The sequence below is a fragment of the Geotrypetes seraphini genome, chromosome 8 (assembly GCF_902459505.1).
Source record: "Geotrypetes seraphini chromosome 8, aGeoSer1.1, whole genome shotgun sequence".
Taxonomy (NCBI): Eukaryota; Metazoa; Chordata; class Amphibia; order Gymnophiona; family Dermophiidae; genus Geotrypetes; species Geotrypetes seraphini.
The window spans coordinates 86,009,812-86,021,440 of NC_047091.1; the positions used below are offsets into that span (position 1 = coordinate 86,009,812).

An 11,629-nucleotide genomic window follows, 5' to 3' on the forward strand; every position below is an offset into this window, starting at 1 on the left:
AGGGGCTTACTTTTACGATCGTTGTCTTCCGATGGGTTGTTCTATCTCGTGTGCTTATTTCGAGATGTTCAGCACGTTCCTTCATTGGGTGGTGGTTCAGCGTTCTGGGTTGGACGCTGTGGTACACTATCTTGATGATTTTTTGTTTGTTGGTCCTGGGGATTCGGATGACTGCGGGCGTCTTAAGGGAAGTTTTGAAGCGATGGCCGCTGAATTTGGTATACCATTAGCGCAGGACAAGTCTGAGGGTCCGGTTACGTCCCTGGTTTTTCTGGGGATTGAATTGGATTCTGTGGCGTTGGTGACTCGCTTGCCTGTGGCTAAGATCCGGCAGTTGCTTGATCTTATTGGGCGTGTCTTAGCTGCTCCAAAGACTACTTTGCATGTGGTTCAGTCCTTGATTGGCTCGCTTAATTTTGCTTGCCGGGTTTTGCCCATGGGTCGCGCTTTTTCGCGTCGGTTGGCTGCTTCCACGGCTGGGGTCCGGGATAAGCGCCATTTTTTGCGTCTGTCGGCTGGGGTTCGGGCGGGTCTTCGCATGTGGGCTTGTTTTTTGCAGGATTTTAACGGGTGCCTGCCCATGCAGGCGCCGGAGGTTTCTAACGGGAACTTAGAGCTCTTTTCTGATGCAGCAGGAGGGGTGGGTTTTGGCCTTTACTTCCAGGGTGCCTGGTGTGCTGAGCGGTGGCCTCCGGCTTGGGTGGCTCGGGGTATCACGCGTAATATCACGCTTTTGGAGTTGTTCCCCTTGGTTGTTGCCTTTGATCTGTGGCCCGATAAATTGAGGGATAGGCGTGTGATGTTCTGGTGCGATAACTTGGGGGTGGTGGAGGTGGTTAACCGTCAGACGGCGCACTGTCTGTCGGTGAATGTGCTGGTGAGGGCGTTGGTCTTGCGATGTCTGCGTCTTAACGTGTTCCTCAGGGCTCGGCATGTTCCCGGTTTTCAGAATGGCATTGCTGATGCTCTTTCTCGTTTCCATTTTTCGCAGTTTCGTCGGCTGGCGCCAGAGGCTCACGAGGAAGGTTCAGTGATGCCGGAGCATTTGTGGAGCCTGGTCGAGAAGGAGTGTGGGAAATGCTCCGTCTGTCGGTAGCGCCTGCTACCTGGTCGCACTATTCCACGGGGTTTCGGGTGGTTTCTGCCTTTTTGTTCAGCAGGGGTTGGGTTCCAGGGGATGTGGCCGAGTCCTTTCTTGAGGATTTCGTGCTGGATTCAAGCAGAGCTGGGGTCTCAAAACGGGTTGTGCAGGGACGGTTGGCGGGATTTGCCTTTTTCTGTCGGGCGTTGGGCTGGAATTGTCCTTCTTCGGGTTTCGTTGTCCGACGGTTGCTTCGTGCTATGGGGAGGGTTGTGCCTGCTAGGCCGGATTCTCGTTTGCCTATTCATCATGATTTGTTCATTCAGCTTTTGTCGGTTCTGCCTGATTTGGCTCACTCCCCTTATGAGTCCGCTCTTTTTCGGGCGGCTTTTTCCCTGGCCTTTTTCGGGGCTTTGCGAGTGGGGGAGTTGTTGGTCAGCGCTACCGACAGGGCGAGAGGGCGCGGGTTGTTAGTTCAACACGTGTTGTTGGGTGACAGCGAGGTTCGGATTTGTGTGGCTAGCTCTAAGACGGATCAGGCCGGAAGGGGCCAGTGGTTGGTCCTTCACCGGGTTGTGGGTTGTGTTTCTTGCCCTGTGGCTTGTCTGTCCGAGTATTTGTCGGTTCGAGTTGCGGTCTCTTCTGTATTTTTTGTTCACGCGGACGGGGCTCCTCTCTCCCGGTTTCAGTTTTTGGCCGTGCTACGTTTGGCATTGGTGCGTTGTGGAGAGGAGCCCTGGAGCTACGGCACGCACTCCTTTCGGATTGGTGCTGCCACCAGTGCTAGTGCTGCAGGTATGTCGGAGGCGGGCATTCGGCGGTTGGGTCGCTGGGTGTCTGGGGCCTTCCGCGGGTACATTAGACCTTCTGGTGCATTTCGGGGGCGTGGAGGCAGTTCGATGGGTTTGTAATTGTTGTGGGGTAACGGGGGATTGTTTTGATTTGTTTTGTTTTGTGCTGTTTGTGCCAATTTGTTTTGCTTTGCAGGTGCTGGTCGGAGCAGATCCGTGTGGATTATCGGCCATTCCTTTGTACATTGGGCTGGCGAGCGGGCTTTGCTGCGCCCTGGAGGTCGACATCTGGGACTTGGCCATCTTGGTGTAAGGGTATCTTGGTGGGGTCAGCGCGGCATGAGATGGCATCAGCTCCTGCCCTTTTTGTCGCATTTGCGGTCTTGCCCTCGGCCTCCGGTCGTTCTCATTATTCATTTGGGGGGTAATGATGTTGATTCACTGTCGGCCAGACAGTTAGTCAACGTTATTAAGGATGATTTGCGAGTTCTTTTTGCTTGGTTTCCGGGTACACGTGTTTTATGGTCGGATGTTATTCCGCGCCCGCGGTGTCTTGCGTCTCGGCGGTGGACCCGGGGTTTGGCGAAGTTTAACCGGCAGGTTGGGAAGTGGGTTGAGTCACAAGGTGGTAAACAGTTGTTGCATGGGTGGGTTGAGGTAGGTTGTGGCGGCCTTTTTCATACCGATAGGGTGCATTTGTCGGACATTGGTTGGGATTTGCTTTTAGACGATTTTGCGGTGGGTTGTGAGCGTGTGCTAGGTTTGGGTTAGCCGCTGCTCGGTTGTTGGGGGGGGTGGCCTGTTGGGACCTCAGGCCTGTGGCGGATCTCCCGAGCTACTCGGTCATTGGGGCTCATCGGGTGATGAGCAGTGGGCCGGCGGGGTGCCGTGCCTGGTGGATCAGGTGACCCGGATAAAGGGGCATGAGGGACATGCCACTCCTCTGACCCTTGTTGAAGTGGCAGGGTCGAGGGCACTGAATGTTTGTTTTGGTAGCTCGGGAGGAGCTCTTGAATTTATGTTAATTAAAGTTGATATGGAAATATAATATGTTAATTTATTATTAATAAACTGAGCTGCGGCTAATTACCAAAAATTAGAGTTGGTGTTTTGTTGTTTATTAAGCAGGAATAGTAATGGGGTGGGGGGAGGGATCTAGGGAATGGGTCATGGGGACAAAGGAGCCCATCCAGATCCCGTTGTTAAGTCTTTTTGCTTATTTGTAAATGGGTTTCTACCAGAGCCTTTAATTCAGTAGCATAATTAAATGAAATAACTATTTCTGAAGTTTATAGGGACGGGCGGGGACGGAGGGGGATTCCTCGCGGGGACGGGCGGGGACGGAGGGGATTCCTCGCGGGGACAGGCGGGGACGGAGGGGATTCCTCGCGGGGACGGGTGGGGACGGAGGGATTCCTCACGGGGACGGGTGGGGACGGGTGAGACTTTGGCAGGGACGGGTGGGGATGGGTGGGATTTCTGTCCCCGCACAACTCTCTACTCTGAAGTGCAACATATGCGCTTCACTCCCATGTCATGAACTGCTACCTTGGGTTACCGCACCTCCAGATACAAAGTCCTACCCCTTTTTGACGCAAAATCTTATATTTTGCCCTCTCAAGTTTCCTTAGATCTCATTTTCCCCCTGCCCTATGGAGTGCTCAGGGTGGGGCACATTTGATTTAGAATGGTATTATTCATTTCTATGTTCCACATTTATCCTTAATGCAGATCATTGACTAATGACAATGCGTTGAAAATACTGAGACAATAACTCAGTTTAGAGCAGCTGTGATAGAACCTACCAACCAACGAACCCAAGAAAAGGGAAAGTAGCTTTAAGATGGGAATGAGTGGAGGTTTGAGCTGGGCAAGGTAAATGATACTTTATGTCCCCGCTCAGTGCTTATATTCCAAGTTAATATCATTCACAGCAGTTTAACAACGCCAGCATGTGTGGAGTAAGGCAAAGGATCCGTTCAGTTCTATTCCTTTTGGAGAATTTGCAGAATGAACACAGATTTGGAAGCAGTAATTGTAGCTTGGTTTTCCCGCGTTTGCAGAAAATGCAGTTCTCCCTCAGGTCGGTCTCTCTTGTATATTAAAGGCAGTTTGCGGATTTGTCACTGTTGTGTTTTTAGTTTTGATAGCTCAAGATGTCTGGACGTGGTAAAGGCGGAAAGGGTCTGGGTAAAGGAGGCGCTAAGCGGCACAGGAAGGTTCTGCGCGATAACATCCAGGGCATCACGAAGCCTGCAATCCGACGTCTGGCGCGCAGAGGTGGCGTAAAGCGTATTTCTGGTCTCATCTATGAAGAGACTCGTGGGGTGCTGAAGGTTTTTCTAGAGAATGTCATCCGAGATGCCGTTACCTACACCGAGCACGCCAAGCGAAAGACCGTGACCGCTATGGATGTGGTATATGCCTTGAAACGCCAGGGCCGCACTCTGTACGGCTTTGGAGGTTAAAGAGTGTCATTGACTTTTTTCAGTTCACAAAACCCAAAGGCTCTTTTAAGAGCCACCCACGCTTTCAAGAACAGAGCTGTAATTTCAGTGTCTTTTTAGCTATCTGTTGTAACAAATAGTCACGAGGATCTCAACCGCCCCCCCCCCCCCTTAAATATGTTAATTCACAGCTCAGGTTTCAGATTTCATGCCTTCAGGTCCAGATTTTAGCCAATCGTTCCACTGCTGTAAATATTACCGTTTTCTTACCCACCGCTCTGCACTGACAGTATTAGTAATAAATATGAGGAAACACTTCAGCCACATCAGCAGGGCCCAAGAAAGCTGGCCTAACCTCTAGGCTACTTTCTTAGCTTGTAAAATAATCAAGTTTTGTCACTCTTAGTCTCGACACTTTTAGGCTCTGATGGACCCTAGTGCTTCTCCCTCCCTTTGCTGAGACTAAAAGTGGCAGGGTAGCTATCTTGGGCCCTGCTGATCTGGGTTCAAGACCAGGTTGAACCAGGCAAAAATACTTTTTCCTGCCCAGACCTCCCTTAGCTGAAGTGTTTCCTCAAATTTATTATTCTTAATAAGACTGTCAGCACACATCCGTAGTGTTAGAAACTGCAAGTTACAAAGTTGTTAATAAATTAACTTTTTTAAGGATATGCGGTTGAGATCCGCGTTTTATACTTTCCCGATGAGACGCCTCCTCGGTGTTTTATGCTATCTTATTTAGGGTATGCGGGTCATGAGGGCTAGCAGCAAGAGGTTTTAAATATAGAGAAGGGGAAAAGAAACATAGAATCTAGGAGAAAAGGAAAACACCTCGCTCAGAACTTTGAAGAGAAGTGCTGTATAAACTAGAAATCCATCTCTTTATGTGTAGCATGTGGGTGGCTCTGAAAAGAGCCTTTGGGTTCGGTTTGCGGAGCGTTGAGACTAAAGCCAAGTTATTACTTGGAGCTGGTGTACTTGGTGACTGCCTTGGTGCCCTCGGACACGGCGTGTTTGGCCAGTTCACCGGGCAGCAGGAGGCGCACTGCGGTCTGGATCTCCCTGGAGGTGATGGTGGAGCGCTTGTTGTAATGAGCGAGGCGGGAGGCTTCTCCGGCGATGCGCTCGAAGATGTCACTCACGAAGGAGTTCATGATGCCCATAGCCTTGGAGGAAATGCCGGTGTCGGGATGAACCTGCTTCAGCACTTTATATATATAAATACCGTAGCTTTCCTTCCTTCGTCGCTTGTATTTTTTCCCATCTTTTTTCTGAGTCTTGCTCACGGCTTTCTTGGAGCCTTTCTTGGCTGCTGGAGCTGATTTGGCTGGCTCGGGCATCTCAGTACAGTTCCTAACTACTTTCTAAAAGTAAGCAAACAGAATGTGCTGAATAATGGCGGAAGGCTTTATTTATAGTATACTTATGCAAATTTGTGTTCCTGCGCGCCTTTCCTTGCTATTGGACCTAGATAAGTGTTGGGGGATATCCTCCGGTTACTTTCTAGAGCGGGATTGGTCCGCGAGCAAACCTTGGATGAAAATCAGCCTCATAGGCGGGGCTGAACTCGTTTATCCAATCAAAAACGATGTAGTGAAGCTTTAGGAAAGTATAAAAGTTCCGGGACAGAAGCGATTGAGATTCTTTTATTCTCACAAAGCCAATTTGAAAATAAGATGTCTGGGCGCGGCAAACAAGGAGGGAAGGCTCGAGCTAAAGCCAAGACTCGCTCGTCCCGAGCAGGGCTGCAGTTTCCCGTAGGGCGGGTGCACAGACTGCTGAGGAAGGGCAACTATGCTGAGCGGGTGGGTGCCGGCGCCCCGGTCTATCTGGCAGCGGTGCTGGAGTATCTGACCGCTGAGATCTTAGAGCTGGCCGGCAATGCCGCGCGCGATAACAAGAAGACTCGGATCATCCCCAGGCACTTGCAGCTGGCCATCCGCAACGATGAAGAACTGAATAAGCTGCTGGGGAAAGTCACCATCGCGCAGGGCGGCGTCCTGCCTAACATCCAGGCTGTGCTACTGCCCAAGAAAACCGAGAGCCACAAAGCGGCCAAAGGCAAATAAAGCTGTCCCTTTAGAGGATGTCAACCAGAAACCCAAAGGCTCTTTTCAGAGCCACCCACTCTTATCATGTAAAGAGCCAGTTTGCTGAATGAACCCATTTTTCTTTTGTAAACACTAGTTGTAAATTTGGCAAAAATTAATTGTACTATATGGAAGTGGGTGTGTTAACTGTGAGCTAGCCTTGCTCCTGGGATCGGGGCTTGATTTGATCACCGCTGCAGTATTTTGGCACACCTCAAACTTATATGGAGACGAAGGAAGGTGTGTAGTGGCTTACCTGTTAGTAGAAAGATGTCAAAGAAAAGCGACAAAAAGAACATGGCATAGCCAAAAGGATAGGAATATCAATGGGGTTTTAGAACAGAAGGTAAAATTAGGTAAGTGACAGCTTTGAGCCGTCCAGGGAAAACAGGGTTAGGAATAAAAACTTCAAATCCCACAAACCACACCTTATAAAAATATCGATTTGTAGAGGCTTCTCTTCCGGACTGGGCAAGGAAGGAATTCTTATCTGACCAATCACTTCACAGGGCGGGCTTTTCAAACCTTGCCAACGAGAGCTGGGGCCTGAACACTCTCTTTTTAAAGACTTCTGTTAGCTTTTTTTTTAAAGCACTGATGGTTTATCGTTTCCCAGAGTGCACATGAGTCGGAATATATATGTGTGCAAGCAATGACTTTGAAAACAGGTGCAGCATTACAAGGATGGCAGGTGGGGCTTAAATATATGAAAGACTTTCTGTTGAACAGTGAGACCAATAGCCTTTCCAAAAGTTAGGTCATTTGATCCCAGATTGACATTTAGAATAGAAAGCAAACTGACCTTCATTAAAGAATTTCAAGGAAATACCAAAGTAAGAAAAATACAGACAATAAGTAAACAATTAGAACCACAATATTCCTAAAGGCTGCAGTGGTTAATCATATCTGTGTCTTCTTCCTCCTCCTCCATGTTGTTCTCTTTCACGTCAACCCTTCTACTCTGGTTGTTGGCCTTTTATTATTGCCTTTCTGCTGCTCACTCAGGATGACAGGAGAAAAGGCTACTTTTCAAGTTTGTAAAATATGTTTGTTTATTTATTTATTAATTCATCTGCTACTGGGGGAGAAGAGAGCAGTTTGGCAGAAGGATTTAATGATGTCAACCTATGGGTGAGGTAAGGGCAAGGAATATGGGGCAAATGTGTGTGGAAGTGTATGATGGAAGTCCAAGCTATGCAGATTTGTGCAATTATACTATTTAAGTTACTCCTGGCGGAATTCTGCATAAACATTTTGATAATTTTGTGCCTCTGTGGGCTGGATCCCACCACTGTGTTTCATGAATGAGGGGGAGGTCGAAACTAAGGAGGGAATGAGGCCAGGCCCATGTGGGGAGAAGGAAGAGATGTGGCAGTTTGGAAGAATTGTGCAAAATTATGCACAGTTGTGCAGAATTCCAACAGAACTTGTACATAAAACCACTTTGATAGTGGTGTATTTGGATTTTAGCAAAGACTTTGACAGTGCTCCACACAGGCATTTAATAAACTGAATACCCTTGCTATGGCCCCGAAAACAATGGACTGGATCAGGAACTGGTTAAGTGGAAGGCGATAGAGGGTAGTGGATGCTGCCGATGGACACACTGAATAGGCAATTTGGGCCTTTATCTGCCGTCATGTTTATATGACTGTGAACTGATTATTTGAAATATTGTTTTGTAAAGATGCTGGTATTTGAAAGAAGCACAACAAAGTCACCTTTAGGCACATTTTTGTTATTTTGAGAGAGATTTTTTTTAGGATTAAGTATGGGATGCTAGGGTAGGGGTTACAGTTAACGGAGGATGGTTAAGCTGCTGCCGGGAATATGCGAGGTGGGCTGTGGGGAATAGTTACAAAATTAGCGATGAATCTGAGTCGAAGGCAGAAATTCCTCGGAAATACAGTGGAACCTTGGTTTGAGAGCATAATTCTTTACAGAAGCATGCTCTCAATCCAAAGCGCTCTTATAACAAAGCAAATTTCCCCATAGGAAATAATGGAGACTCGAATGATTTGTTCCACATCCCAAACACTTTGTACTAAACTGTACTGTATAAAGTAAAAATATTCATCTCCTTACCACCACCTTTTTCATGCTGCTTCTGCTTCTATGATGGACACACAGGAGGCACTGATGAGATGGGCACACAAAATGTGCCCAATGGAGGCACTGATAAGATGGCACAAATAGCCTGCACTTTACTTTTGAACAGAATCCTGACTGGTTTGAGCCTGTGAGGTAGGAGAGGAGAGGATGAGGGATATTGTGTAGGACAACTTAATCATTGTTATCTGTTGGCTCAGCGGAATCTGTTTCTTTCTGTTTGATTTTAACAAGGAACCTATCCAGTAATAGTTGCTTCTGCCTCCTTTTGAGGACCTGTACAGTGATCCTCTATCTATACCCTTCTATCCCTTTTTTCTTCAGGAATTCATCCAATCCCTTCTTGAACCCTGATACTGTACCCTGTCCTATCACATCCTCTGGAAGCGCATTTCAGGCATCCACCACCCTTTGGGTGTAGAAGAACTTCCTAGTATTGGTTCTGAATCTGTCCCCTCTTAATTTTTCCGTATGCCATCTCGTTCTTGTAGTTTCTGAAAGTTTGAAGAATCTGTCCCTCTCCACTTTCTCTATTCCCTTCATGATCTTGTAAGTCTCTATCATGTCCCCTCTAAGTCTACGCTTTTCCAGGGAAAAGAGCCCAGATTCTCCAATCTCTCAACATATGAAAGGTTTTCCATACTTTTTATCAATCGCGTCACTCTTTTCTGAACCCTCTAAAGTATCGCTATATCCTTCTTAAGGTATGGCGACCAATATTGGACGCATTACTCCAGATGCGAGCGCACCATTGTCCGATACAACGGCAGGATGACCTCTTTCGATCTGGTTGTAATGCCTTTCTTGATAATACCTAGCATTCTATTCACCTTCTTAAAGGCTGCTGTGCACTGTGCTGACGGCTTCATTGTGTTGTCCACTATTACCCCCAAGTCCTTTTTTGGGTACTTTCACCCATTACCAGCCCTCCCATCGTATAACTGTACTTCGGGTTTCTGTTCCCTACATGCAAGACTTTACATTTCTCTACATTTAACTTCATCTGCCATCTCATCGCCCACTCTTCTAGTTTGTTCAGGTCCCTTTGTAATTCCTCGCAGTCCTCTTTAGTCCCAACTCCACTAAATAGTTTGGTGTCGTCTGCAAATTTTATTACTTCGCATTTTGTCCCTGTTTCTAGATCGTTTATAAATACATTGAACAGCAGCGGCCTGAGTTTTGACCCCTGCGGAACACCACTCGTGACCTTCCTCCAGTCAGAGTAGTGGCCCTTCACTCCTACCCTTTGCTTCCTACCCGCCAAGAATTTTTGATTCATGTATGTACGTCTCCTTCTACCCCAAGGTTCTTCAGTTTCAGTAGTAGGCGTTCATGGGGTACCTTGTCAAAGGCTTTTTGGAAATCCAAGTATGTGATGTCTATGGGGTCCCCATTGTCCATTTGTTAGTTAATTCCTTCGAAGAAGTGCAATAAGTTTGTTTGGCACGATCTTCCCTTGCAGAAGCCGTGCTGTCTTGTTTTCATCAGTTTGTTTCTTTCTAGATGCTCATTGATGCTGTCTTTGATCAGCGCTTCCGCCATCTTCCCCGGAACGGAAGTCAGATTACCAGTCTGTAGTTCCCCGAGTCACCTCGCGATCCTTTTTTAAAGATTGGCGTAACATTAGCTATCCTCCAATCCTCCGGGATCACGCCTGTTTTCAGGGATAGGTTACAAACCTGCTGTAGTAGTTCTGCTATTTCCTCCTTTAGTTTCTTCAAAACCCTAGAGTGGATTTCATCTGGGCCTGGAGATTTGTCACTTTTTAATCTATCTATCTCCTTATGTACATCCTCGATGCTTACCACCATTGATTTTAATTTTTCTGCTTGGTCTCCTGTGAAGATTTTTTCAGGTTCCAGGCACGTTGGATGTAAAGAACATGTTTAGTCTAGCCGCCACTTCTTTCTCCTCCTTCACCACTCCTTTCCTATCTCCCAGCGGTCCCACTTCATCCCTTGCCGGCTGCTTCCCTTTAACATATCTGAAGAACGGTTTAAAATTTTGTGCTTCCCTGGCTAGCTTCTCTTTTTCCTCTTCTGACTATGAGGTGACATTCCTTTTGATGCTTCCTGTGCTCTTTCCAGTTCTCCCCGGTTTTGTCCTTTTTCCATTTCTGGAATAAATATTTCTTGTCTCCTATCGCTTTCTTCACTTCTTTAGTTATCCACGCCGGGTCTTTAGTTTGGTTCTTTTTGCATCCTTTTCTAAATCTGGAGATATAGATTTTGCGCTTCGCTCACCGTGTCCTTGAATAATGACCAGGCTTGCTCTACAGTCTGATTTCCTTCAGCTGTTCCTAAGTTTCTTTCTTACCATTACTTTCATTGCTTCGTAGTCTCCTTTCTTGAAGTTCAAAGTTGTCGCTTTGGTTCTCTTCCCCTTCGATATTCCTACTTCAATCTTGAACTTGATCATATTATGATCGCTGTTTCCCCAACGGTCCCACTACTTCCACTTCCTTTGCAGGTCCTCTTAGCCCATTGAGGATTAAGTCCAGAGTGGCATTCCCTCTCATCGGTTCTCTGACAAGCTGTTCCATGAAGCAGTCCTGTATAGCTTCCAGGAATCCGGTCTCCCTAGCACATTTTGAGTTTCCAAGACTCCAGCCTATCCCCATAACAATCGTGTTACCGCTTTTACAGTAACACGATGTTTGGTTGTTTGTTTTTTGTTAGCTGGCTACAGGATATTATGTGCTGCTGCCTAACAGCACACAATGTTTTGGGTTTTTGAAAGGACACATTTGAAAGGACATAAGTTTTCTGTCTGTCTGTGCTGGAGGTAATCAAACACTTGATGTTTGGGAAGAGGCCATTTAATCTTGTTAATGAAGTTAGTTGTTTGAAGACAATAGAGGTTCGACCCCCCCACTGCCATGTACCAGTTGAGATAGATAAAGGAAACTTTAACACCTTTAGATTCAGACAAAGAAGTACATATCCTGCTCAACCCACCCCCCCCCCTCTTGTTCAACCCCCTTTTCCTGTGTTGGTTACCACTGAAATATATAAAACAGGATGTACACTAATAATAAAACAGCCAATCTCTTTAGGACACTGTCTGCGTATCTTTTCTCTCTAAGGAGAATGCCTCTGGATATCCGTACCC

The 11,629-nt window shown here is 47.0% G+C and overlaps 3 protein-coding genes across 3 annotated transcripts; 2 read left to right on the forward strand and 1 right to left on the reverse strand.

Moving 5' to 3' along the window:
- The first annotated feature begins 4,014 nt into the window (after positions 1–4,014).
- Positions 4,015–4,397, forward strand: LOC117364959 (histone H4). Its single transcript, XM_033954707.1, has one exon. It carries the CDS (start codon positions 4,029–4,031, stop codon positions 4,338–4,340), a length of 312 nt encoding a protein of 103 aa, XP_033810598.1. The 5' UTR covers positions 4,015–4,028; the 3' UTR covers positions 4,341–4,397.
- An 820-nt stretch (positions 4,398–5,217) lies between these two features.
- Positions 5,218–5,689, reverse strand: LOC117364951 (histone H2B type 2-E-like). The gene has a single exon (XM_033954698.1). The coding sequence runs from the start codon at positions 5,657–5,659 to the stop codon at positions 5,279–5,281; it is 381 nt and encodes a 126-aa protein (XP_033810589.1). The 5' UTR covers positions 5,660–5,689; the 3' UTR covers positions 5,218–5,278.
- Positions 5,690–5,967: 278 nt separating this feature from the next.
- LOC117364937 (histone H2A type 1) lies at positions 5,968–6,443 on the forward strand. Its single transcript, XM_033954684.1, has one exon. The coding sequence runs from the start codon at positions 5,996–5,998 to the stop codon at positions 6,386–6,388; it is 393 nt and encodes a 130-aa protein (XP_033810575.1). The 5' UTR covers positions 5,968–5,995; the 3' UTR covers positions 6,389–6,443.
- The last annotated feature ends 5,186 nt before the right edge of the window (positions 6,444–11,629 follow it).

What these genes read in the sequence shown, in the direction of transcription:
- LOC117364937 (XM_033954684.1), top strand. Translation starts at nt 5,996, where the DNA reads ATGTCTGGGCGCGGCAAACAAGGAGGGAAGGCTCGAGCTAAAGCCAAG.
- LOC117364959 (XM_033954707.1), top strand. Translation starts at nt 4,029, where the DNA reads ATGTCTGGACGTGGTAAAGGCGGAAAGGGTCTGGGTAAAGGAGGCGCT.
- LOC117364951 (XM_033954698.1), bottom strand. Translation starts at nt 5,659, where the DNA reads ATGCCCGAGCCAGCCAAATCAGCTCCAGCAGCCAAGAAAGGCTCCAAG.